General features: G+C 35.8%; 1 protein-coding gene across 1 annotated transcript; it reads right to left on the bottom strand.

The window, feature by feature from the left end:
- Nucleotides 1–13,738: 13,738 nt before the first annotated feature.
- On the bottom strand, nt 13,739–26,735 carry LOC141812741 (uncharacterized protein At2g33490-like). The gene is made up of 10 exons (XM_074700743.1): nt 26,444–26,735; nt 25,784–25,856; nt 25,236–25,310; nt 24,690–24,751; nt 24,527–24,595; nt 17,352–17,380; nt 17,068–17,272; nt 16,759–16,980; nt 14,370–15,377; nt 13,739–14,080 (listed from the first exon to the last, which is right to left on the bottom strand). The coding sequence occupies exons 1-9, from the start codon at nt 26,558–26,560 to the stop codon at nt 14,397–14,399; spliced, it is 1,833 nt and encodes a 610-aa protein (XP_074556844.1). The 5' UTR covers nt 26,561–26,735; the 3' UTR covers nt 13,739–14,080; nt 14,370–14,396.
- Nucleotides 26,736–26,993: the final 258 nt, after the last annotated feature.

Raw genomic sequence — 26,993 nt, 5'->3', positions numbered from 1 at the left:
TCACCTTGTTGCAATTTATGATCTACAACCAATTATTGTTATTTCAAGTACAGAGTCCTTTGGTTATGCATTAGGTTTTTGCTTAAATGAAACATCCATCCAGCTCTGTTGTCACACACAATGTCATAAGAAATTTGCTGAAATGAAAACCATGCTCTGTTGTCACACACAATGTCACACACAAATGTCACACACAATATCTACGATATGTTTTTTTATCCATATAGATGAAGTTTAGAACACCATGTGATATATCAGACTGTTCATAAATGGTGATAGGTGATGTTATCTTCAATGATTGATTGGTATAATGATGAAGTGCAAATTTTGTTTGTTATACTAAGTTAAGTGTTGATTCTGACAATATGAAATAGTATGTAATATGGCTGATTTTTGTTAACAACGTGATATTTTTGATTCATCAGTACAACAAAATGGACAAAGCATGGATGTCAAAGGATAGATTATCACATGAATTTGGACTTGGATTGGAATCTTTTTTGCAATTTGCGCTGCAACATGCTGCTAATCCTACTAGTATACCTTGTCCTTGTACAAAATGTGGTAATCTATGGAACAATAATATTAACAGCATAAGGGCACATGTGTACTGCAATGGTATAGACTTAACATACAAAAAATGGATATGGCATGGGGAAGAATCTATATTAGGGGATTTAAAGAAAGAGAAAGATGCATATGGAGAATGTGAAAACTATTTTGCTGCTGATGAACCTGTAGATATGGTACACGCTTCATATGAAAGTTCGCAGAATCCAGATCAATTTATAAAATTACTTGAGGATGCTGAAAAACCTCTGTATCCTGGGTGTACAAAATTTACAAAGTTATCTGCAATTGTGCAGTTATATAACTTGAAGGCGAAATACAGCTGGAGTGATAATAGTTTTACTGACCTACTTATCTTGTTTGGAGAAATGCTTCCTGCTAGCAATGAATTGCCTTTATCTTTATATGATGCAAAGAAAAGCTTATGTGCAATGGGGATGACTTATAAGAAAATACATGCTTGCCCTAATGATTGTGTCCTATACTGGAAGGAGTACGAGGATTTTACCCATTGTCCTACTTGTGGGATGTCAAGGTGGAAGTTGGCCAAGAATTCAAGGATAATTGAAGGAGTCCCTGCAAAGATTTTATGGTACTTTCCTCCTATTCCTAGATTTCAAAGAATGTTTCGGAGTAAGGAAATATCTAAGGAGTTAACTTGGCATGCTGATAAAAGAGTATGTGATGCCTATATGCGACATCCAGCTGATGCACCTTGTTGGAGACTTGTGGATCATAATTGGCCAGATTTTGCTTCTGAGACGAGAAATCTAAGATTGGCCATAGCAGCTGATGGGATTAATCCGCATAGTTTGATGACTTCTACATATAGTTGTTGGCCAGTTATAATGATTACCTACAATCTTCCGCCATGGTTGTGTTTAAAGAGAAAATATATGATGCTGACGTTGTTGATTTCTGGTCCTAAACAGCCGGGAAATGACATTGATGTGTACTTGGCGCCTTTGATTGATGATTTAAAAGAATTATGGGAAGTTGGTGTTGAAGCATATGATGCACACCGAGAAGAAAGATTCTTGCTTAGAGCTGTCCTATTGTGGACAATTAATGATTTCCCAGCATATGGAAACATGTCAGGATGTACTGTCAAAGGATATCAAGCATGCCCTATTTGTGCTGAGAAAACTTGTGCAAAAAGGTTGAAGCACAGTAAAAAAATGTCATATATAGGCCATAGACGATTTCTTTGTAGAGATCATCCTTATCGAAGGCAGAAGAAGGCATTTGATGGGACACAAGACTTTACAACAGCCCCAAAACCACTAAGCGGCGATGAGGTTTTAAAAAAAGTTGAAGGAATTACATGCCGATGGGGAAAAATGAGGGGAAATCTTCAATCAAAGAATAACGATAGTAAATCCTGTTGGAAAAAAAAATCGATATTCTTTGAACTTGAGTATTGGAAAGATCTGCATGTTCGGCATGTTCTTGATGTGATGCACATAGAGAAAAACGTGTGCGAAAGTCTGATTGGTACATTACTTGACATACAAGGAAAAACAAAGGATGGAATTGCAGCAAGAAATGACCTAGTGGAGATGAGAATTAGGGGAGACTTAGCACCACAAAAAGGAGAGAAGAGGACATTTTTGCCCCCAGCATGTTATACATTAAGCAAGGCTGAGAAAAGAAAACTTTGTAATTCATTGTTTGGAATTAAGGTTCCCACGGGTTACTCCTCCAACATCAAAAACCTTGTCTCAATGAAGGACCTAAAACTTGTTGGTCTTATATTGTGCAAAAGAAGGATGGTAAACTGTCCTTTAACAAACCATTTGAAGATATTCTCACGAAGGCCTTGAATTCTGCCGAACATGGTGGACGTGTGAGAGGCATAGGAGCAAATGTCACTCCGTCAGCCTTCTTCAAGGTTGCTAGAGGGAAGGTGCAAGTTGATAAGGATGCCTATGAAAGGCAGCAGAAAGAGTTTATGGAGACAAAAGCTATTATTTATGAGCAAGGTGAAAGAATAGAAAAATTGGAAGCAATGGTGTATAAACAACGTGGACGAGAATTTGATAGTGATGAGAAGGGTAGCTGCTCAGTCAAACCCCAATGGCCCCTCGATATAAAACCTGAAGTTGAACTTGAAAACATATTCGCAAATGAAGGCCTTGATGATGCTGATGATGTGAAAATTATGGAGAAGGGTGCGGCTTTACAGGTGAACATATATATTTCACGTTGATATTATTAGCTCATCGATAGTATCTAAATAACTTGTAAAGCACTACGTGTTGATGATTCATGAATTGTTTGTCTTATAGGGTAAAGCAGTGATGCTGTCATTGGAGCTTAACAGCAATGTTGTTGCATATGGGACAATTGTCACTGTTAATGGATCTGGCAACTATATTGATGATGTTCCATTACCCTTGAATTGCATGAGGATCGCCATTGATAAAGCAATTGATCAAGCAGCACCACTGCCTGTTCCAATCCCAGATACATTTCAGTGTATTGGTGATGCTGTAGGTGGCCATGTGGCTTGGCCTGTACACTTGATCAGCATGCGGGATGAGGTAAACGTGATAAAGTGGTATCTAAATTTTGTATTCTTTTTAAGTATGTCACATATCTAATATATATGTGTGCATCTACATATGTAGAAGACTAAGAAGGAAAAAGTTGGCGATAGAAAAGAGAAATCCAAGTTGCAATTGTCCAATGTGCCAAGACCCTTACACATATTATATAGTTATTTTCAGCGCCTTGACGAAACAGAGAATGTGATTTTGGAATTAGATCGTGGCGTATTTGGCATGGAGCGTACAGTCCATGTTAACTGCGATGACATATTTCCTTTTTGTGAATTGATGCCTATTACAGACACTTGCATAGTTGTGTATATGTGGTATGCTTTCAATTATATTGTACTTTATTTATGTGTTTCATTAACTTAGATTTCCTAATTTTTTTGGGTTAATTTCCAATTGTAGGCATCTATATAGAAAGATGCAGGAAAAGATGTTACTGAAGGATTTCAAATTGGTGGATCCAGTGCCTGTGGAGTATGTGCCATCAAAAAATCAGAATATAGATTTCATCCAAGAACAGTTGAATAAAAGGGCTTCTTACTTATCTAGTAGGCTAATTGGTACCTCAACTGGCCAATTGGTGGTTGTGCCATGCAATATTGGGTGAGTAAGAATAACATTATATATCACTCTCACTTGCATATTTTGAGAACTTGTCCGATTGCATGCACTAATTATATCTCTTTGAGTAGTTTTCACTGGATTTTGACTATCCTCAATGTTGAAAAGGAGATTGTTTATTTGTTGGATCCTCTTAGACACCGCATCCATGATCAAGATTGGAAATATGTGGTCAACATGTAAGTTTTTTGGGTTCTTTTCTTACCTTTGTTGAAACATGTTCTTTTCTTACAATAAACTCTTATATGCATGAAGGGCCTTGACATTGTATAATGCGGAGGCGGGAAGGAAAGGGAAAAAACAACCAACATGGGAAGTTGTCAAGGTATGTCCTTGTGATTAGCAACTGTTTCACTGTCCTTGAATGAGTTATTTAAATATTTCTTTTCTAACATAGGCTCCTCGACAACCGGATGCGAAGCAATGTGGTTTTTATATCATGCGATATATGAAAGATATAATTGAAAATTTTGGAGTTGGCGACAAGGAATCACTTCCATCAATGGTAATATCTTCCATATAGGTTACTTTGTATCTCTGTGAGCAACTAAACTAGAAATGTTTAGTACGTAGTTTTACTAATATATTATTTATGTGTTTGTACAGTTTACAAATCTCAAGTACTCACTGGTTGAAATTAATGAAGTGCGATCCGAGTGGGCTGAATGCATGCTAGATTACATTTGAGTAGGAAAGGTATTCAAATTTTAAAACTTTGTAGTTTCGGGTTAATATGCTAGTTTCGGATTATTTCTGCATCTTAATCTCAAGTACTCACTGGTTGAAATTAAGTTTTTGTTTTCTGCAGCACTGAAATTTCTGCTCGGGCCATTTCTGTCACTCAGGCCACTTCTGAATCAAACTTTGTTATTGTGATTCTTGCAAGCACTTTGTGAAGGCTGCTGCCAAAAGTTCTTGGCTGAGATTTGATCTTAATTCCAAACTTTTTATAGAGCTCTGTGGATGACTGTTTAAGGAATTGTAGCTACTGATCATATTATATATATATATATGAATTGAAGTTATGGTCAATAATTTCAAAAGGAATGTACGGTAAAAGAAAACTACTATTCCTTTCTTTTCCAAAATAGAAAATTAATTAAACACTAATGTTATTTATGTTTTGCAATGAAACGTGTATTTGTTTTCATCCCGTGCCATATTAGTGAAACATCCTTCCGTGCGACGACACAAAAGCGAAACGGGAGAAAATACATCCTAAACAGAAAACAAAAGAACTAATGTTTCACTAATAACGTTTTAAGAATATCATGTTTCGCCAAACAAATTCTCATTTCGCTTCAAGCATTTCAAAAATATCATGTTTTAAGAAAATACCACGTTTCGTCGAAAATTCTCAAATTTTCATGATTAGGGTTCGTAAAAATTGGAGAAAATAATCATACATAGAGAATCATAAATTTCACAAACCTGGCTCTGATACCACATGTAAACCAAGGTTTTCTAATTCAGAAAACAAAACATGAAAGATCTTGAAATTTATGATTCTCATTTATATACCTTTAGATCGACGACTTACCTTGATCCATGAGAAAGGAACAATGGTTGGAGAAGACAATCGCTATGAATCTCAATCTATCTCTTCCCTTTACTTCCTTCTTCACACTTTCTGATGGCTTCGATGAAAAACCTTCTCGGGAGAGACAGAACCCAAGTACGTAAATAGCCAACTCCCATCAAGTCGGCTACGTGCAATTATGGGAGGTTAAAATAACTTCCCACAATCTCATACATAATGACCAATATGCTCTTTAAATTAATTAATATTTCATATGAATCATATTTTAAAATAATAAATTATTATTATTTTTCTAACAGATCCAACTCACTTCTTATCTGAACACTGTTTATGGACTCCAAGATGGATGGAAATCGATGCACCATCTCTTGGTGGTCGACGATAACTGAAGGGTCAATTCTTAGCTTCTGCCATCGGAATTAAAACCCCATGCAAGTAATGTAGAGCATAACCAACTCGTGCTTCGAGATCTATTTCCGTGCAGAGAAAATCCACGACTTAAAGACAGAGGATGTGAACAGAAAGTAGTAGCTCGGCAACAAGCCAACAACCTTAACATAGCTGCATCCATCTCCGCATCTGGAATTTGCGTCGGTGACATCGCCATCATCGTTGCCTCCTTGTTGTGTTTTAATTAAAGAGAGATGAAGCTTGATTTATTGTAGCTGGATTACACAACGGGGAATGAAGTGTTGGAAAGGAAAGGTAACAATTACAGTTCGCAGTTAAGTGGGCAAAACAGATAGCAATGTTCAAAGCACACTAAAGTCAATATGAAGCACATTTGCAACAATTGTAAAGGCGTGGGCAAAGTTGATCAATGTCAACTCCATCGTTAATCGAGCCTAGTCCCAATTAAATCAATATTAAGGGATATGCTCAAGTCCAATTCACCGTTAATGAAGTCCACTCCAAATCAAATCAATAATAAGGGAGCACATCACCCTCATCATGGGTTGGCACAGATGGTTCATGTTGGGATGTTGTCAATAGATCTGAGTTATTGAATCCCAATGAGGATGAAAATGCCCGTTGGTTGTCTCAATCTTTTGTAGGTGCTACTATTATTAAGGATAAATCTCCTCGTAATTTATCCTCTTTCGGATAGTAGGAGGTCATCTTGAAAGGGTCACCAAGGTGATGATTTCATCTTTTACTATCAATAATAAAGGAGCACACCAAAGTCAAATTCATCTTTTTATGCACAGTAGGGGCTCAAAAGAAGTTTATCGGTACCAAGGTCTTTCTTCCACATATTGTCGGAGATAAACTCAGATTAAAGAAAAAGTCAAGAAGTTCACCATTCGGATGCATTGTTTGAGGTACTCATACTCTCTCTCTCGATCGCCCGCTCACTCGATTGGGATGAGCCATCTCTGTCGGCCCTTGGTCGTGGATTGAGTCATCTCTCCTAGCCTCCCAGGTGGGATTAAGTTATCTTATTTGGTGATGTCGGGGGATGCGTTGCCATTCGGCCACTCGATCATTCTTTCCTAGCCTTCCAAGCGAGATCGAGTTATTTTACTTGATGGTGTCAAGGATGTTTTGCCACTCGATTATTCTCTCCCAACTTCTCGAGCGAGATTGAGTTATTTTACTTGGTGGTATTGGAGGTGCTTTGTCATTCGACCATTCGATCACTCGGTCATTCTTTCATAGCCTTCCGACAGGATCAAGTTATCTTACTTGATGGTGTTGTAGGTACTATGTCATTCAGCCACTCGGTCATTCGGTTACTTGACCATTCTCTCTAAGCCTCGGGAGGGATCGAGTTATCTTACGTGGTGGTGTCGGAAGAGGGGAGCGCTCTCAACCATTCTCTCTCTAACCTCCCGGGGGATCGGGTTATCTTACTTGGTGGTGTTGAGAGCACTCTACCATTCGGTCATTCGATGCTCGATCACTGAGCCATTTGGTCATTTGATGCTCGACCATTTGGTACTTGACTATTATACCACCCATTCGAAATCAAGTCATCTCTCTCGGTCGCTCGTTTGAGATTGAGCCTTCTCTTTCGATCAGTGGTTATGGATTATGCCATTATCTCCTCTCCCCGGGTTTGCTTGTCTTCTAAGCCGAGAGATCGAGGTGGTCCTTTGTATTTTCCTCTCCTCAGCTTTGTTGGGTTTCTGAGCTAAGGGATCGAGGAGGTATTCCTATTACCCCCCACTCTGAGGGATCAAGATCCTCTCCTTGAATAGGTCTGGATCTATCTTCTGACATTCCTATTATCCTCCAACTCTATGAGATTGAGCTCTTCTTCTCAGACAGATTGGGATATATGTTCTAATATTCCTATTATCCTCTCAACTCTGCAGGATTGAGGATCATTCGGTGCTTGACCACTCGGTCATTCGACCATTTGATGTTCGACCATTTGACCATTTGATACTCGATCATTTAGTGCTCGACCATTCAACCACCCTTCCAGGATCAAGCCATCTCTCCTAGTCGCCCGTCCAGGATTGAGCCTTCTCTTCTGATCAGTGGTTACGAATTATACCATTATCTCCTCTCCTTGGCTTCATTGGTCTTTAACATCGAGGGATCGAGGCGGTCTTCTATATTATACTCTCCCCGACTTTGCTGGTATTTCGAGTCGAGAGATTGAGGGGGTATTCTTATTATCCCCTCAACTCCTCAGATGGATTGGGAGGTGTGTTTTGGTGTTTTGGTATTTCTGTTATCCCCTCAACTCCGTAGGATCATGGTCCTCTCCTAGGACAAGTTGGGATCTATGTTCTGATGTTTTGGTATTCCTATTATTCTCCAACTCCACTGGATCGAGGTCCTCTTTCCAAATGGATCGAGATCTACGTTATGATATTCTAATATTCTTGTTATCCCTCTAATTCCGCGGGATCCAGGTCCTCTCCTTGAATGGGTCAGGATCTATGTTATGGTATTCCTATTATCCCCTAACTCCATAGAATAGAGCTCCTCTCCCGGGACAGGTCGGGATTTGTGTTCTCATGTTCTAGTATTCCTTTTATCTCCCAACTCCGTGAGATCAAGCTCCTCTCCCTGAGCGGATCAGGATCTGTGTTCTAGTGTTCTAATATTCCTATTATTCACTGACATCAGGATCGAACTCCTCTCCCCGAAAGGGTTTGAATCAGTGTTTGGGTGTTCTTATTCTCCCTGCTTGAGAACATCTTCGGAAAGACATAGTTCGGGAACATCCTCAAAAAGATATAGCCAACCTACTATCTTACAACCTCACTCCAGCTAGCACATAGGAGCATCCCCAATCGGGAACATCCTCTACATGTCGGCCTAAGTCATGGCAACATTCCTATTTGGGATACCTCTCTTGAGCCAGATCCCTCTGACTCATAAATCTACTTGTATTTGATAGTGATATCTTTGGTGTGGGTTTGACAGCAACTGTCATGGACAAGACCGACCTCAATAGATATGGTGGTAGATGTATTGATATGGTGGTAGATGATCGACATACAATGGCGCCACATACTTCCTAAATCGGATTTCATTCGGTTCTACTCCTTAGTCCGACTTGACGGGAGAACTAGTGATGTCATCGGATCTTACTTCCCTTCCAGCTCGACAAATCCAAAGATTCAAGATTCGATAATTCGTTATGTCTTGAGTGTCTGCCTCTATAAATACAGTAGCAAAGGAGAAGAGAAAGGAGTAGCAACTTCTTACTGTACATCTTTAATCCTTAAGTCCTTCTCTCTTAAGAAGACGCTACACTTTCTTATATTTATATTCTTCCTGCGAGAGCACTATATTTCCTTTCCGTTTTGCATTAATTTGACTGTCGGATGGGTCACGTCAACCACACTAACATCCGTTAACTGATATTAACGTGTAGGTGAAGGCCCAACTCAGGTGTAGAAGGACAAGAGCTCTATCAAATTCGAACCCATAGGAGATGATGCAGTCAAGCCGGGAGTGAGGTATCAACAAAGGCGAAGGTATCAACCCACATCAGCAATATTTGTCCCTTTTATTTGAAGAAGAATTGATGAGATTAGTATTGCTTAGAAAACCTTTTGCTAACTCTTATTATTCTCACCTAAAACAAGGTGTTTCCTATTCAATAATGTAGAAATTCTTTTTGATAATTTTTTTTAAAATAATGATTTATTATTTTTATGTTTGTATATTGCGATGTCATAACTTGAAGTTTATTAGTTTTGGGTTGCTATTGTAAAAAAGGAAAACAAAAGTTCTTTTTTATAAATAAAACAATGATTCTTTTTAGTTGTGGCCCTATATAATATTTTTGGATTTTAGCTAATAGTATTTAATCCATAAAGGGTCCAAAACCTTTTCTTTCTTTAATTCGGCCCTGAAAAGAATTCACCCTCTTTTTGTTTGTTTTTTGTTTTTGTTGTTGATAATGATGACGATGATGATATGATGGCCCCATGTATTTTGAGTTTGACCCTGGGAATTTAATTTAGTTAAGAAGGTGAGACAAACTCTAGAGGCCATCTATAAATATAGATTTATATTTTTTTAATCCACTATTAGTCTTTTTTCCCCTAATTTAGCACAATATTGATATTTTATACCTAATAAAAGCATCTGTCAAAATTTTGTCCCATTATTGTTAAATAGATATATACGACAATGTGTTAGCTTGGATTAGTTGAATACTAGATATTATTGATGCAATGATGCTCGTATATGATTTGGCGTGATCTAATTATTTTGATGTACTAGTAAAGAGTTTAAGTTACTGTTGTGTGTGTGTAATATTAATATGTGCATTATTGAGTGTGCAAGAACTCGACAAAATGAACATGGAGCTCAAAGAGATTGTGATTTTATATGGTTGAGTTGTGTTGATTATTGAATTAATGTGATTAAGTGGCTCGACGGCTTAGAGATTTATAATGAGAGAGACTCAGAGGCAATAATGAGGTTAACTCAGTGGCAGTGCAAAGGATGATATATAACATTTGAAGAAAAAAAAATTCTTTATAGACTGGCAAAGAATGGTATATGACGTGGAGATAGTTCTTTAGGCAATAGGTTGAAAAATTTAGAGACGATAAGTCTTTGAAAATGAGAAGGAAAAAAGTTAGAGACAAGAGTTTTGGACAATATTATTATTATATTATTAAAAAATTTGAAGTGATCGTTTGTAATTTTTAGAGATGTAAAGATCTTTTTGCAAAAGCATAACTTATTATAATCTAATTTTTTTTCCCTCCCACTCTGTGCATGACATCCTATTTTATATATATATATATATATATATATATATATGTATTATAAACGTTGCTGTGTCATCTCATCTAAATCTTAATCTTCTCTTCTCTCGCAGCAGCCATCATTGCACGTCAAAGACGTTGCCTCTTCTTTTTTATTATTATAAAATCTAAACTTTCTCCTCATGCTATTTGGTGTGCTATGTTAGTTCTTGAGGGACAAGTTAGGATGGATGAAATTGATAAGACTTAGAGAAAATTTTATTTTATTTTCAAATTTTGGATACCCTTATTAAATCTTATCATTTGATGGTATGAAGTTCTAACAACATTGGATTTTCCCTTCCATTTTTGTATTGCATGTTTAAGGAGTTTCTTTGGTTTCGTATAATGTAGAGTAAGTTATAGTTAAGTTTAAAGGTGCATGCGAGATTAAATAAGCATTTGTCTAAAAGTTCGCATTCGAGGTGGAGTTTTCTTGCTTGTTTCGCTGCACATACCTTGTGCATGATTTAAATTTATGAAATAGATGTTATAGAAAATAGAATTTAATTTTATATTTATTTTTCTTGTTTGATTATTTCTTATCATATTGCTTGTCCTTTTATTCTTAAGTTGATTTTTATTTGATTTGTTTCTTATTTGAGATCTATAATAAATTAAATTATATAATTATGTAAATTAATAAAGTAAGAAACTAATTATAGTAATAGTCTAGCTCCGTGCTTTAGGAGTTACTCTAACACATTTATTAAATAATAAAATAATAGATGTAACATTTATATTTAGAGTTTTGGATTTTGCACTTCTAAAGATATGCATTATCATTTGACATTAAATGGTCAAGATAATAAACGTAGCATTTAGATTATAGAGCTTCGGCTCCGCTCTCTAAAAGCTGCGTGATTATTTGTAATATAGAATAACAGATTCCGTGTATAAAGAGGACTCTTGAGTCTTTTTCGCGTGTTCATAGACTTTGATTAAATTCAGATATTTTTTCCTCACGAGGTGGATTGCAGGTCGTTCACTTTATTTTTATGTGAGACACTTCAAGAGATGGATTGTAGATTGTTCATCCTATTTTTATGTGAGATATTTTCAAGTGGATTACGAGTCATTCATCCTATATATATGTGTTTGTATATGTGCATTCACATGATGCATTTTGTATTGGGTGGATTGTGGGTCGTTCACCCCATGGACATACGATACATCTCTTTCAGATAAATTACATGTCATTTACTTGATCTATGTATATATATGTCCATACATACTATATATTTCGTTACAAGTGGATTGCAGGTCATTCCGGCCCCACATAATCGACCCCACGACCATCTATGAGGAGGAGGTAAATCAAGAAACTGCAGTTGGTCACGACAGAGGAGAATATTATCTCGGCTTCGTCGAGATTTGAATCCTTACCCTCTCCTGTAAGTCTGCTCCGTTGTAACCAACTCAGCTATGCTCCGGGGGCTGATTGCAGGTCATTCAATCTCATAGACGATGCGTCTCAGGTGGGTTGCAAGTCGCTCATCTTGAAATTTTTATTTATATATGATATGTTCGTATTAGGAGGAATGCATGTCGTTCACTTTTACTTATATTACACATCCTTGTTGTGGTTACATAATGTTTACCCACTCAATATGTTATGTTGAGTGTTGTATAAAATAAATTATAAGTAATATTGTAAAATAAAAAATTAATAAGAACTAATGAATATAATTAAGAAAACAATAAAAGATAAACGTCAACGAAACAAATTGTCAATTATGTTGTTATCTTTTTTATTATATTTTCATGCATATCTCTTTTATCCCCACTTTACACTTTGTGTTCATTCTTCTTTTTTTTACCCCTAGGTTAATTATTGAGATATATACATAACACTAGTGAAGTTATTTCAAAGGTATGCATGTAGTCAAGTTGTTTAATTTTTTCTTTATATTTTGCTTTGATATTGTTATAATTCATACGCGATGAACGAAGTTAACGTCGTAGCAAGCCTAGTTAGTGCAGGACATGACAATTATAAAGGATTACGCAGAGGTTGAAGACTCAAAGTTGTGCGATCAATGAGAGAGAGAGAGAGAGAGAGAGAGAGAGAGAGAGTTAAGTTATAATATAAGACTAGCTAATATTGAAGGATGATGTGAGTAAATTATGTTGAGATTGTCTAATTAGCTTGTATAGAGCTTTCAACCAAGGAGGTCGTGGGGCCGATCGTGTGGGGCCGCTAAGGTGACAGATTTCATCTTTTACAGAAGAGCTTTCAACCAAGGAACAAGAAATTTGGATTGTACGTGATAGTCAAATTCGATTCGGAGCTTTGTGATTCAGAATAAATTGAATAGGAGGCGATGGAAATTTTAAGATATAAAAAGGTATGTGAATAATTTTGAATGAAAAATGTGTTTTGTATTTTTTTTTAAAAACCCATTTTAATGTTATTTTAAATAATAAATTAAAATATTTATATTTTATTAGAAAATTATTGCATATTTCGAAAGCAAATCATTTTAAATATTTTAATCCTGCATTAATGTACTTTACATTCAAAATAGAATGCCTTGTTTTTATTTTTTTTTTTAACTTAAGCTAATTTAACATATTTATACACATAAATCTACTTGTGTTTTTACGATGTCATCGTCGTTCACTGTGGATCTGAGCTTCCACGATCACATTTCAACATTGTTTTTTTTCTTATTCTTCTTTCGAAATTTGAGCTGCAAAAGAGCTAAAGACAAATATTTGTTCAAGTAATATTGTTTTCTCCAAAGTGTTGCTTATCAAATTTGCTAGAAACAGTATGTAATTGAAAGATATCGAATTAATTTCGATATCAAACATGATCTATGGAAGAAGTTCATTGTGTTCTAGTTGATTGATGAAGATGAACAGATTGACTCAACTCATCAAACTTAACAAAGCTTATTTAGTTTGATCTAATCAAATCCAACTTCGATTGATCTTGATTGATCTTGCTTTGCGACATTCCAAATCTACAAATTGAACTCTTTTTAACCATACACAAAAAGAATAAATAAATCCACAGAGTTCACTTACAGACGAACCTATAGGTTAGAAGCCAACAACCATTTTTTTTTCGAAGAAATTATCTTACTAAGAAAATATTAAACCAAATTGAAATTTAGCTCACGAATTTTAGATATCATCCAATTCATTCAGTTTAATTCACATAATACAAACTATATTACTTATGCAAGAGACAAAAACAAATAAAATACTAAAACTGATACAGTATTGCTGTTTCCATTATATGTATACTTGCATTATAAATGACTAATAAGGAAAATATTGAAACACTGAACAGCCTCAATAGAATGAGCTATATGTTTTGAGGAGATGACAACCAAAACTTATCTACAGCTTCAAACAGTCTTTCCTGTCATCTCGTATCACACATCATTTAAATGGCTAGTTTTTTTTTTCAGATGGTTTATTTGAGAATCTAGTTTGATTTCAGAATGAATAGGAGTCGGGAATGGATAGGCAATTTACACAAAATTGCAGGAGATACAGCAAAAACATTTTATCCGTTTTTCGAGCAAGAAAATTGGGCCACCACCTTCATCCTGAAACCAAAAATAAAGCTGAGTTGACCTCTGGAAACTTAGCTATTCAATTTTATGTAGGATCTAAATTAAGAACACATCTTGAATGAAAATGGATGATAATGCGAAAGGAAATAAGCCTCTAAATATGTTCTAATACGTTAGCAGCTCATCGTATGCATCACCTTGAAAGAGAAGATTTTTCATGCAACTATTAAGGTTGTAAATGCTTATTATTTGGATATTCATTTTAAACTAACTAAATGAGAAAATGAATGAGAAGACAGAAAAAGAAGCAGCCTTCACTTACTGCATCTCTTAAAAATGCAGGAACTGGTTATGATGTTGTAGATACTGGAAGCATGGTCGTTGATGGTAAATGCGCTGGAGGTGGTGAAGTGATCTCCTCAATTCTGACTGAATTCTGAGGAATCTCCAACAACTTGGACACTGCAAATACTGGTATTCTTTGGCTGTTAGAAGGATTTGAGAAACTGCGGCTCATTTGTCCAAGAGGTTTTGGCAGTGGAAGTACACGACTTGGACGAGATGACATCAAATTGTTTTTTGCTCTAGAGACCAAGGGACCAGAATAGCCGATAAAACTGGATGGCCCTGTTGCCTTCTCTGAACTAATTGGTGGCCTAGGAAGCTCGTGAAGCTCACTGATTTTAAGAGATGTTACAGGAGGCAAGGTTCTGGAAGCCACATTTGGAGATATAGATGATTTAGGTTTTGGCATCTGCTGAGATGCCGAAGAGACAGGATGAGGAAATTCTGTTGAGTGTCTATATTGAGGGGAAACAATGGGTTTGTTAGAGAATGGCTGGTTTGTTATAGGGCCAGAGAAGGCCTGTCGGTTCAACTTATTAGCAGCATATGCTTCATGTCTATTAAATTGTGGCCCTGATGGCTTCTCTGAGAAATCAGATGGCATCCGGATGGGCCCACTATAAATTCTGTTCCCTGTAGTTGTTGAATTCCTTGATGACTTTGTTGTGCAGGAAAACTCACTTTCCTTAGGTGACTGACTACCCTTTGTTTCTAGGGGAGTAGTATGAGGACTTGGATTTGGATTTCTATCATTACATGGTGTAGGTGTTTCTAGAGACAGAGCAGTATGAGGACTTGGATTTAGGTTCCTATCATTATGTGGCGTAGGCAAAACATAAGCGTGAAACTTCCTCACTGCGGGTAATGTTTCTATCTTCTCAGTTGAATCAAGCTTCTTATTAACAGAAATGGGTGCTGATTGGCTGCTATATGGAGTCCTCAAATTGGATTTGTGCATGCCAGATTGGCTTTTGCAAGTCTTTTCCTGCATGAAATGAAATAAAAGAGAAAATCAAAAACATTAACTAACCAAGCATGCTATAATATGAAATGATTCAGATTTAGAAGGAAGTGAAGAAAAGGTGGAAGAAACATGTACATATAAGAATCTAAAATCAACAGATAAAGCTAACCTACCTGATTGTATTTATCTCCAAAGCCAGATGTACTTAAATATGGCAATGATCAATATATCATTGAATACAAGTACACAGATCTAAAGCAAAAAATCAATGCTCCACCATGGCAAAATGGATGCATATTTGGTTGTGAAAATAACTATTACACACTAATTTCTTATTTTCAAAATTCAACATATTATTTTCAAATATCAGCACAGTTCTAGATGGATTAGTTGGTTTCTAAATTATGAAATCATAGAAATAGAAAGGTAGCCGTGTTACTGTCATGACAAGCATAACGTGTCACTTGAGTGGATAAAAGGTGTAAGGATCCTTGTGTTGCCTTTGTAAAGTGAAACTATACTTGTATGAGGAACATGGATTGCTGAGCAGTTAGGAAGCTATTGTTATTAGTTAAAAGAACAAGATGGACAATAAATGCTTTTATTGGTAAATAAGGTGGTACAGACATATTTAGAAGACAAGTAAATGTCTTACTAAATGCTGTGACTCAACTTGGATCAACAAAATGAGAAGAGGCAGAGGAAATGTAAAATGATTTAACTGTAACAGCTAAAACCAAATCAACTTTCTGATTAGGTCTAGGTATATTGCTCAGCTCAAAGTAATAGATCAAAGAAGCAATCCCTGAATAATTAGAGATTGAAGCTGACTATTGTTATCATATGTTAAAACTTATATTTTACAATTATCCAAAATGGTTCTGAAGCTTTTTCTGTGAATCAATGTTGTTATCCAATCAGGCTAAGTACAGATCCACTTCAATAGTGTATGAAATGGATCTTCATCTTTATATTCAAGATTTCTCAAACTCTGCGAGTGTTTATTTCTATAAAGTACATGGTGCTTTGCCTAAACTCTTGATGTGAGTTTTGAGGACATAGACACCATTAGGTGCGAGTGAAAAATGTAAAAAGAGAGCATCAGTTGACTCCATCTTGATTTACTTCTATATCGATTGTCTATTCTAACTGACAGTTAAAATCACAAGCAAGTTTGTAATTGTTCCTCCATGTAATTTTATCAATTGGCAGTGATATACTGCATCAAATCTTATTTCTTTTAGGCAACACTAGTTCACATCAACTTCATAGAAATCAGTAATAAAACATATTGTTTGATAGATGCTCTTTTTGTATGATAATGTCTGTGAGTGCAGTTAAGTACAATATAAATTATGAAAAAAAAGATAATATATATGCACATTGTATTAAAATACCATACCTCTATATAGTTTCCAGATATATAAACATTCTGTTCATGGAAACTTCTTTGACAATCAAAATTGAACCCCTCATCATCACTGCCATAAGTATCATCATCATTGTCCGAGCCATCATCTTCAAGATCACTAACACTGTAATCAATATGATGCCGGTCAGCAACTGCTTTAACTTGTGATTCAATCATTTCAAGGGCCTTAAGTCCTTTCCTGAAGAAACTTAGCTGAAATTCCGAAAAAGGGAGAACTGAGGATAGCAATTGATGAAGCAATATCATATTCCCAGTGCATGAATGAGAAGTCAATAGTACCTGAGCAGCATGATGGCGAATAGCCTGCGTCAAAAGACTTTGAAATTGACCTTTCTTTAATGATTTTATCCGAAAGACAAACCGAGCTGCCTCGTCTTCATAATTAGCCTTAGCTTCAAGCAATTCCTTTGTTGAGATTTTTTCTTGGCAATGACCTGACCTCCCTTTTCCTCCACTTGCCGCTAATATGTTTGTACAAGTCTCTCTGAAGAGCAAATCCAAATTAAGAACTAAATGCTTAATATGAATGGAAATAAAATGGTAAGTTTGAAACAATTTTATACCTTCTAACATCGCATAAGCGTTTCATTTCCTGCAGAAGAAAAGAATCTTATCAACTAAGTAGTATAATTAAACTTTTAAATTTGGTATGGTCATATACTTAGACGACCAATAAATGCTCTAATTAGGCGATTTGAAACTATAACAAACATACACATCAAACAAGGAAGACAAAAAAAGACTTGGTTAGCAACAATAAAACAAGATGAAATTTATTTAAATATAAATGATGATATAATAAGGGATAGAGCCCAATGATGTAGAAGGATCTATATAGACGACTCTATCTAATGGGATAAGGCTTAGTTGTTGTTGTATTCGATACTCATTTCTGGGGCAATATCAAATACCAATAAGAGAAGTTCTTAGCATTCGTTTGCTAAATTTACCATCTAGAGTTATTATACCCAATTGATCTCATTATGATGCAGCACAATGGAGCGAACAAGAATACGTTCCTCACACAGAGGAATGTTGCCAATTCTCACCTAGAAAAAAGGAAATTGCAAATTGCATTAACTCAAAAATGTGAAGAATACATGAAATCCTAACCATTTTTTATAATTTAAGGACACAACCTATTCTTTATAAAATAATAAAAATACTAATTTTTCTAATAAAAATTCTAACAACTTTTCTAAAAAGACAAACAACTTTTTAAAAAGTCTCAACTAATTATAAAAATTAACAACTCAAACAAATTTTAATAAATTAAATTATTGACTGCATCAATCTCCCCAAACAGAAGAAAACTTGACTCCATTGAGTGAGAAGATGAACTAACAAAGTGAGTCTATCAACATAACATATTGGTGCAAGGTTGCTCCATTTCTTCTAGAAGCTTGGAAGAGAGGCTTCAGAGTCCATCTTTAGTGATCTATGTGTCATCAACTCTAAAAACCCTTTTCAACGAACCAGATATCGATGAGTGCTTCCACCTGGAAAGATCACTGTTTGATGGACAATAACACTCTCAATCTGATGAGATGGTGGTGTTATGGATAGGAGTGTTGGAATTGGCATTGTAGGTATAGGACTTTAGGCAAATCAATAAACAAAGAAGAGGGCTCAAATGTTCCCCGATATGGTAATAAGTCCTCAATATTGAAAATTGATTGAAATTAAAATTAGCAGGTAAGTCAAACAAGATATGCATTAGTCCCAATTTTCTCACAATTTGAAATGGTCCAGAGGAGTGAGCATGAAGCTTTTTGAAGGAATTTTTAGGAAAACGTTCTGGACAAATGCGGATAAGCACATAATCCCCTACATTGTATTTCGTAAACTTACAGTGTACATTAGCTTGAATTTTACAGGCCTTTACTCAGTGTGATTTTCCTTCTAACATCGGCATGGATCTCTGTAATTCGCTCAGTAAAACTCGATTCAGAAGAAGGAAAAATGGTAGGTAAAAGAATCAAGTCAATAGGTTGACGAGCTTTCGACCCATATGCGCGATTTCAAATGGATTATGACTGATAGATCGATTTACGAAATTATTGTAAGCAAATTGAGCAAGGGGCAAGATTAAACCCCCAAATACTTGATTTTTCACCCACTAAACACCTTAATAAATTTCCTAAACTATGGTTAACAACCTCAGTTTGATCATCAATTTGCGGATGAAATGCATAAGAGAATTTAAGTTGAGTCTCAAATAACTTCCATAGAGTTTTCCAAAAATAACTGATGAACTTTACATCCCTATTGGACACTATAGTCATTGGTAACCCGTGCAATCAGACGACTTCCCTAAAGAACAATTCAATTATTTGTGATGTATCATTTGTTTTATTGCATGGAATAAAATGTATCATTTTAGAAAATCGATCTACTACTACTAAAATTGAGTCATAGCGCCGGTTGGTACGAGGTAATCCTAAGACAAAGCCTATACTAATATCTTTCCAAGGTTCATGGGTATAGATAGTGATGTGTACAATCCTGTATTTTGCTTAGTGGTCTTTGCCATTTGACATGTGCAACATTGTCAAACAATTCGAGCAACATCTTGTCGTAATGAGAGTCAATAAAATATATCTAACATAAGGGCAATTGTTTTATCTTTTCCATAATGTCCAACTAGACCACCACATGTAATTTCCAAATAAGAAAGTTTTTAAGTGAAGTCCTAGGGATGCAAAAGCATGTGTCTTTTAAATAGATACCAATCTTTGATCACAAAGACTATTAAAGAATGACGATTCCCATTTTGGACATTTTGAAAATTTATTCAAAAATCAAGATGAGTAGTATATTCATCTTTGAGATGATCAAACCCTACTATAGTCGTGTTCATGGAATGTAATGTGGCGACAATACAACTTAGTGCAGCTGTTGGTTTGTGATCCACGCCAAAACGATGTTTTAGAACAGAAGTATACTCTTGGAGGACCTCAAACCACCTAGCATGTTTAGCATTTAATTTCTTTTGAGTTGAATGAAACTTAGCGCTTTATGGTCTGAATGGAGAATGAACTCATGGATCAATAGATAATAGATCCATTGTCTCAAGGCGGCATAAAACTCTATGTGATAGGTGGAATAATGTTGTTAAGTCTCATTGAATTTTTCACTAAAGAATGCAATCGGGTGTCCATCTTGACTTAGTGTGTCTCCTATACCTACTCCTGACGCGTCGCATGTTCCCTTAAATGGTTTGGAGAGGTCAAGATGTCTAAGAATAGGAGCCTTAGTCATCCTTTCCTTGATCTCTCTAAAGGTTGTCAAAGCAAATTTAGTCCATTGAAACTCCCCCTTTTTAAGGCAATTTGTAACAGGACTCATGATAGTGCTGAAATCCTTAATAAAGTGACGATAGAAGGTTGCAAAACCATGAAAGCTTCGAGCCTCTTGACCTTGAGCCACTCCTAGATTATCCTAATCATTTTTGGATTTGTTGAAATACCTTCTGCAGAAATAATAAACCCATGGAAGAGAATCTGAGGTTGTAGGAAAGAATACTTTTTCAGATTGACAAATAGTTTTTCAATCCACTCCAAGATGAGACAAATGCGCTTCAAGTGGTCATTGCATGTTACACTATAAATCAAAATGTAATTTGGTGATATCCACAATGCAAGTCAATCTTGGAAAACCAACAGGTTCCTACATCAAGTCAAGCATGTCATCAAGTCTCAGTATGGGAAACCTATATTTAATTATGATTTTATTGATGACGCGACTATCTATGCACATTCTTTAAGAGTCATCCTTTTTGAGGACCAATAAGGCGGGGGCAGTATATCGACTCATGCTTTCTCTAATAAACCTTTGGTGGGGATGGCACACGAACTCATGCTTTCTCTAACAAAACCTTTCTGTAAGAGTTATTTAACTTGCCTATTCAATTCAACACGCTCTAAAGGATTCTGACGATAATGTGGTAGGTTGGGTATTTGTGACCTTGGGATCAAATCAATGGGGTGTTGGATCATGCGTAGAGGCGAGAGTTCATTAGATAATTCATCACTAGTTATATCATTGAACTCATTTAATATCTCTTTGACTTCAAGGGAAAGGTCTTTTGGTGAATCTTTAGAGTCAACTGTAAGGTTTTGGGTTACTAATGCAACCATCACTCTTGATTCCTTCTTTCTCAAATTGAGATTGTGTGAGTAGGTGAAGAGGTTGTGTTAAAGGTTAAGTCAATTTGGTTGTCAACTTAGGTTTAAACTCTGGCTTTCTAGGCTTGGCTGGGTATAATCGAATATTTTGATTATTATGCTTAAAAAAATAAGTGTTTTCACGTCCGTAGTGAGTAACAAAGAAATCATAAAGCCAGGAATGAACAAGGATGACATGAGCTACACTCATGAGAAGAACGTTACACCATATGTTATCCTTATACGGATCCATCTCTATAGGAACTAAACACCTTTGTGTTATAAGAAGGGAAGTCTGATCTACTCATACCACCTTATATGGATTTGGGTGTGGTTCAATGTGGCTTTAATCCTAGAAATGACTTGTGTGGAGACTACGTTCTAACAATCTTACATGCCTTACTCCCACATTTGGCATGTGTGAAAAAATGCTAGTACGTTTCCATGTGTCATCTAATGTGGGTATTGAAAGGATACAACACACTACATTTAGTCTTATGATTTGTTCTTCAATTTTCTAATTTTCATAGTGTTGCTCGAAAGGGTCAACTTCCTCATCACTACCTTGAATCGGATTATATGTCACTTCATCCTCAAAATTGTATTCTTGTTCTAAGGCCAAGACTATATGGGCATTTGAATGCAACATGACCCTTATGGCAGTTTAGGATTTTCTACTTTCTTAGGAGCTTGTGTATCCACCTCTACTCGTTATATGGCAGATCTAGGATGGGTAGAACCAATGGGTTTACTTGATTTTAGTGGTATTCTATAAGTAGGAGTACAACCGCTAAGGGGATTGATGGTCATAAGGTAGATGTTTTCATAAATTGCTCAATCTCTTCAACCTTTTGGCATGCTTCTTCAATTGAGGTTAGGGCAAATAATTTTACTTGTCTTTGAATTTCAAGTCTCTACCAATTAATAAAGCAGATTAGGGTTTCCTTAGGGTCTGATTTGGGGTTGCAACGCATTTTTAAATTTACTCAGATATACAATTATGCTAATGTTTGATTGTTTTAGATTAATCCAGATAGTGTACTGTTGACTTTTAAAGTATGTTGGAATATATTTTCTAATTAGAATTCATTTTCATCTCTACCCAATGTGTAATTGGTACTTCCCCATTTGCGTGGTATTGATCTTGGATACTCTGCCAATATTTCTTCGTTGAACCTACAAGTTGGCAGTGTTCTAAATGGCTGTTGAGATAGTCGCCTAGACGGACATCAATCGTACCGCATCACAGATAGGCGGTGGTTCAGGCTGCGGTCAAGGTTAAAAAAACTTTAAGGTGCGTTAGTGATTTCAAAACACTTCCGCCTCCTTTCGCCTCAAACTGCCGCTGCCACCATCACCGTTGTTGCCTGCCGTGGCTGCCGCTGCCATTGATTGTCGTCGTTAGATCAATTAGGTCAGGCTTTTATATATTTCGAATTCAATTTCAACATTTCGGCTTCGACATTTCAACTTCGAACTAGTCGTCAGGCTCAAGCAAAGCTTTCGAGCCCGTCTCTGGTCTCCGACGACTCTTCCAAGCCCATCGTGAGGCTCGGGAGATGCGTCTAAGCTCGTGCGAAGGGTCCGGACTTGTTGTCGGGCCCAAGTGACATATCTAGACTCGTTGTCAGGCTCAAGCAATGCATCTGAAGCCGAAGAAACATCGTTGACACGCTGAACACACGAACAGAGACTAGGTTTTTTTTTTAACTTAGGATTTAATCAAAACTTTATATTAATAATTCTAATTAAATCCTAGCTATGATTGGAATAATTTAAATATGCTTAATTAAAGCCTAATAAATTATCATATTAATTTAATATATATTATATATATTTAAAATTTATTTTTTTATTTTTAAATATTTAAATTAACTTTTTTATTTTTAGTTAATACTTAATATATTTTATAATAAGTTTTTTTCCTAATTCTTGATCCTTTATTTATAAAAATAGTAAAAAAACAACCGCCTAGGTAACTGAAGCAGTAGGCGGTCAATGACCGCCTCGCCATCGCCTACCACCATTTACAACACTACGAGTCTGACTTTTGGGTCATACTATACCAATCAAAATAATCATCAACCTCAGCGATCCAGTCAAGAAAAGTATTTGAGTCCAGTCGGCCATCAAAACTAGGGGCATCTAGTTTGACTTGATGGGTAGTATCTATTTCAGGTCTAGTTTCAAATCTAGGTCTAGGCCGAGTTTGAATGTCTGGGAAGTGGTCTCCTTCGTCAATAACTGATTGATAGTCTCGACGTGAATGATGTCTAGGTGATTGTTGGGTTACACACTATGTGATCTATAAGTTCAGAACTCGTGTCCTTTACCAGCTTGTTGATCATGCTTTCAGCAGCAACTTTAGACTATTCTAGGTCTTCCACTTTAGATCGCAGTGTTTTTAGCTCATCTTCCAAAAATTCAGACCTACTATTTACCTCTTTGATTGTGAGTTTCTCATCATAGCCGACATGGAGGTTCGACAAGTAATGAAATTTATAAATTAAGAAGCACAATAATTTTAAGGAAGCAAGTTGAATTTGAAAATAATGACAAAAGAGGTATGTCACTAAAGATAATGATAAGGATCAGAAAAAAAAAGATGATATGTGAGTTAAATTGGGAATGCTCAAAAATTAACCTGCAAAATTTAACAAAAATTATTTTCAAATGAGAACAATGTTACCGAGTTGATGCGAGCCCTTTTCGTGGAAATTTGCACAAAGTAGGTTACTAATGTGTGGTGGATGTGGACAAAAGCAGAAAATAACAAGGAAGGTGGATGGGGAGGTATTGAACAGCGAAATAGGAATTTGGCTCTGATAGCAATTGATGCAGCACAACAGAGTGAACAAGAATACGATCCTCACTCAAAGGAACGTTACCAATTCTCACCCAGAGAAAAGGAAATTGCAAATTGCGTTAACTCAAAAATGTGAAGAATACATGAGGTCCTAACCCCTATTATGATTTGAGGACTCGACCTATTCTTTATAAAACATCAAAAAAAAAACCTAATTTTTCTAATAAAAATCTAACAGACTTTTCTAAAAAAACTAAACAACTTTTTAAAATATCCCAACTAATTATAAAAATTAACAACTTAGACAAATTTTAATAAAATTAAATTTTTGACTGCATCACCTTATCTAGGATCTCTAGATTCTATTGTTCATCTGCCATTTTCAAAATTAATCACTCTTAACTATGATCCTTGACAAAGATTCTTCATCAAGGAAATCACTCATTCATATGACAATCACAAGTATGATAAATTAGAATGCAACCCTTTATCAATAGCATTATACTTCATTGTTCAAGTGTTGACAACATAACATCATATTATATGCAGCAAGTGTTTGGTCATCTTTAAATTTGTCATTTTCACAAGGATTGTATTGGCAAAGCCCAATCTGGGTCACCCTAAGCATCATTGTATGATGATTAGTGACCAAACCAGTCTCAGCCAAAGCACATATGAGATGCGGCAGATGCCCAGGAATTTCTGACTCATTGATAATACACATGTTGATGTCTTCCAATTAAAAGAAATGTAAAGAGTAGCACACCTCAACATTTTCAATCTCGCTAAGAAGGGACCTTGATGGCTTATCCATTGTATGCAAGATATGAGAGCGCTGCAAAACAAATAACATTATTCATCACATTAACATCAAAGCATCCAGTAGTGAACAATTTTGATACATTTATATCACAGCATAGAAGACTGACATAAGAATCGAAAAGATTCTGCAGCTCAAACTGTGCTTTTCCCATCATCATCAAAGACCTACCTGTAATCAAAGTGGATCTAGTAGTTCAAAAGCTTGAATAAGCTAGAAGAATGATATATATATATATATATATATATATATATATATATATATATATATATATATATAAGTGAAACATACTTTAATTCATTTATATTTGTATACTTAGTAGCTAATCCTTGTTCTGGAATAAAAAGATTGTTACGATGGTATCTAAATCATGTGATAAACCTTCAGGTTGAATGCAATCCATTTTACACATATCTCAGTTATAGAAGACTAGGTCAAGAAGTAACATAAGAGTAAAGAATCCATAGTAAAGACAACAAAGTCAAGAAGAAATAACCAGGATCACATCATCTTCTGCTGAACTATCATAGTATCATAGTACCAGTTCAACTTATCATGCATTTTCATTGATATTGCTTTAAGTCGGACCATTGACTTTTAAGATGGTGGTGATTGAAGTAGGGTATGGGAAAAAAGAAAAGATGGAACTACTCACCACCATCCTCGTCATCATTCAGTGCAGTTTTCTGAAGTAAACATGTGCCCAGTTCCTCCAGTGCCTCAGAGAATTCTGAAACAAAACAGAACTTAAGACTAGGTCAATATAGCAGTAAATTATATTCATCTTCTTAATACAAGAGTTCTCCTTTAATGAATGCTACCATGTACATATAGTAGTATAACACATGTATGGTTTTAATCTTTCAAAGAAACTTCTGCAGTTCTACGACAACAACCAGCCCTCTGCTGCCCTTTTGTGTAAAAATTGCTATCTCATTGTTTTCTCCTCTCAAAAATTATTAGCTGGACTAGGACTACCATTTTCATCAAACTTTATGCTACTGTAGTCTTGCTTAAACCTCAACTAGTAATTAATAGGGGAATAATCACACACATGCCTCAAACTATGATATGTTATAATCTTGTCCCAGAATCTCATTAGAACCTAAATTGCAAATAAACAAGCATAGTTTACAATAAATCATTCCACAGATCACAAGCTAAATATCTGCTCCGAACCAGAAATAGACCATGGAGAAGTACCGTGTGCATTATTTGCAGTTGTAGCTGCTGCAGACAGTAAACTATCATAGCAGCTTCGCATCTCATGCATATCCTGCCAACAGAGAACATCAGGTTGCCAACTTTTAATGGTTACAATCACATGATAAGGAATAGATTATTTTCTCTTACAGATATTTTTTGAGTTATTACAATTTGCAACATTGTAATCATCAACCTAATCATACTTTATATATAGTTTACTACAATTTCATCTACTTGCCCCGTCAAATATGTTATAAACATGTTCCAAGTCTAGAATAAATTTCAAAGCAGAAAATTATGGTTTAATGACAATGTAATGCTGCCCGAGTTGTTGAGACTCAAAAGCCTGATGTTTTTGTAGCACAAATACACCTTTATTCAAACGCTACTTGTAGGTGAAAAATCAGAGAATGCTGGAGTAGATATCAGGAGTTAATCCATCTATTATTCAAAAGCAAATTCTTTAACCGAAAACTGAAAATAAAATTCTAATGGTTTCTAACAAAAAGAAAAAATGCAGAAAAAGTGAACACTTTGCACGGAATCGAAGTGAAAAATCACAAAATTTCCCCGCTTAGCAAAAGGACAGCAAAAAGAAAAAAAAAAACTTCGAAGCATATTCGGTCGAAACCCAAACGAAAAGGCCCGAACACTCACCTGCGTGGCCCGGATCAGCTCGTCCGGCTTCGTTGAGGGCCGACGCTGCTGCTTCACCTCCTTGCTCTCCGCCTTGTTGAGCTTCATCCCTCGAAACATCCTCAGCGGCGACTTCATCTTCCGCCCCCTCTCTCTTCTCCCAAGCCCTCAAAACCGAGCACAAATCCTAAAACTTTCCGATCGAAAACCGCAATTAGTCCCAGATTGCAGCCGGAACGACAAGAGGAAGATCCTTCGTCGCAGCGAAAGAAGAAACCAAGCTCCTTCGCTATTCCAACGCGTCGGAAGTGGAAATTGGAATGGCAGATTGGAAGAGCGTTCAAAGACTCGATTGTTTATTTATTTTCATGTTCAGGCTGCAGTCAAAACGAACTTGAGGTAGACGTTTTCTTTTTTATATTATGCAATTTAATCAAAGATATTTAGGTCAGTCAAAACTAGATCGATAGTTTAATGCTAAAAAACAATTGATGATAATTAATTTTTTAAATCAGGAAGTGTGAACGATCACTCTGTCGTAATTGTTTTTTCTAAAAAAAATTAATTCACA

Source organism: Curcuma longa, chromosome 1 (assembly GCF_044706935.1).
Source record: "Curcuma longa cultivar G26 ecotype Majalengka, Jawa Barat chromosome 1, ITB_CL_G26_1.1, whole genome shotgun sequence".
Lineage (NCBI taxonomy): Eukaryota > Viridiplantae > Streptophyta > Magnoliopsida > Zingiberales > Zingiberaceae > Curcuma > Curcuma longa.
The sequence above is the reverse complement of the archived record's forward strand: the minus strand, read 5'-3'. Positions and strand labels throughout refer to the sequence as shown.

What these genes read in the sequence shown, in the direction of transcription:
- LOC141812741 (XM_074700743.1), bottom strand. Translation starts at nt 26,560, where the DNA reads ATGAAGTCGCCGCTGAGGATGTTTCGAGGGATGAAGCTCAACAAGGCG. An exon ending in CGCTTATGCGATGTTAGAAG is followed by an intron (nt 17,273 to 17,351) that starts GTATAAAATTGT and finishes TTTGCTCTTCAG; the next exon opens with AGAGACTTGTACAAACATAT. An exon ending in TATCTGGAAACTATATAGAG is followed by an intron (nt 15,378 to 16,758) that starts GTATGGTATTTT and finishes CATTTCATGCAG; the next exon opens with GAAAAGACTTGCAAAAGCCA.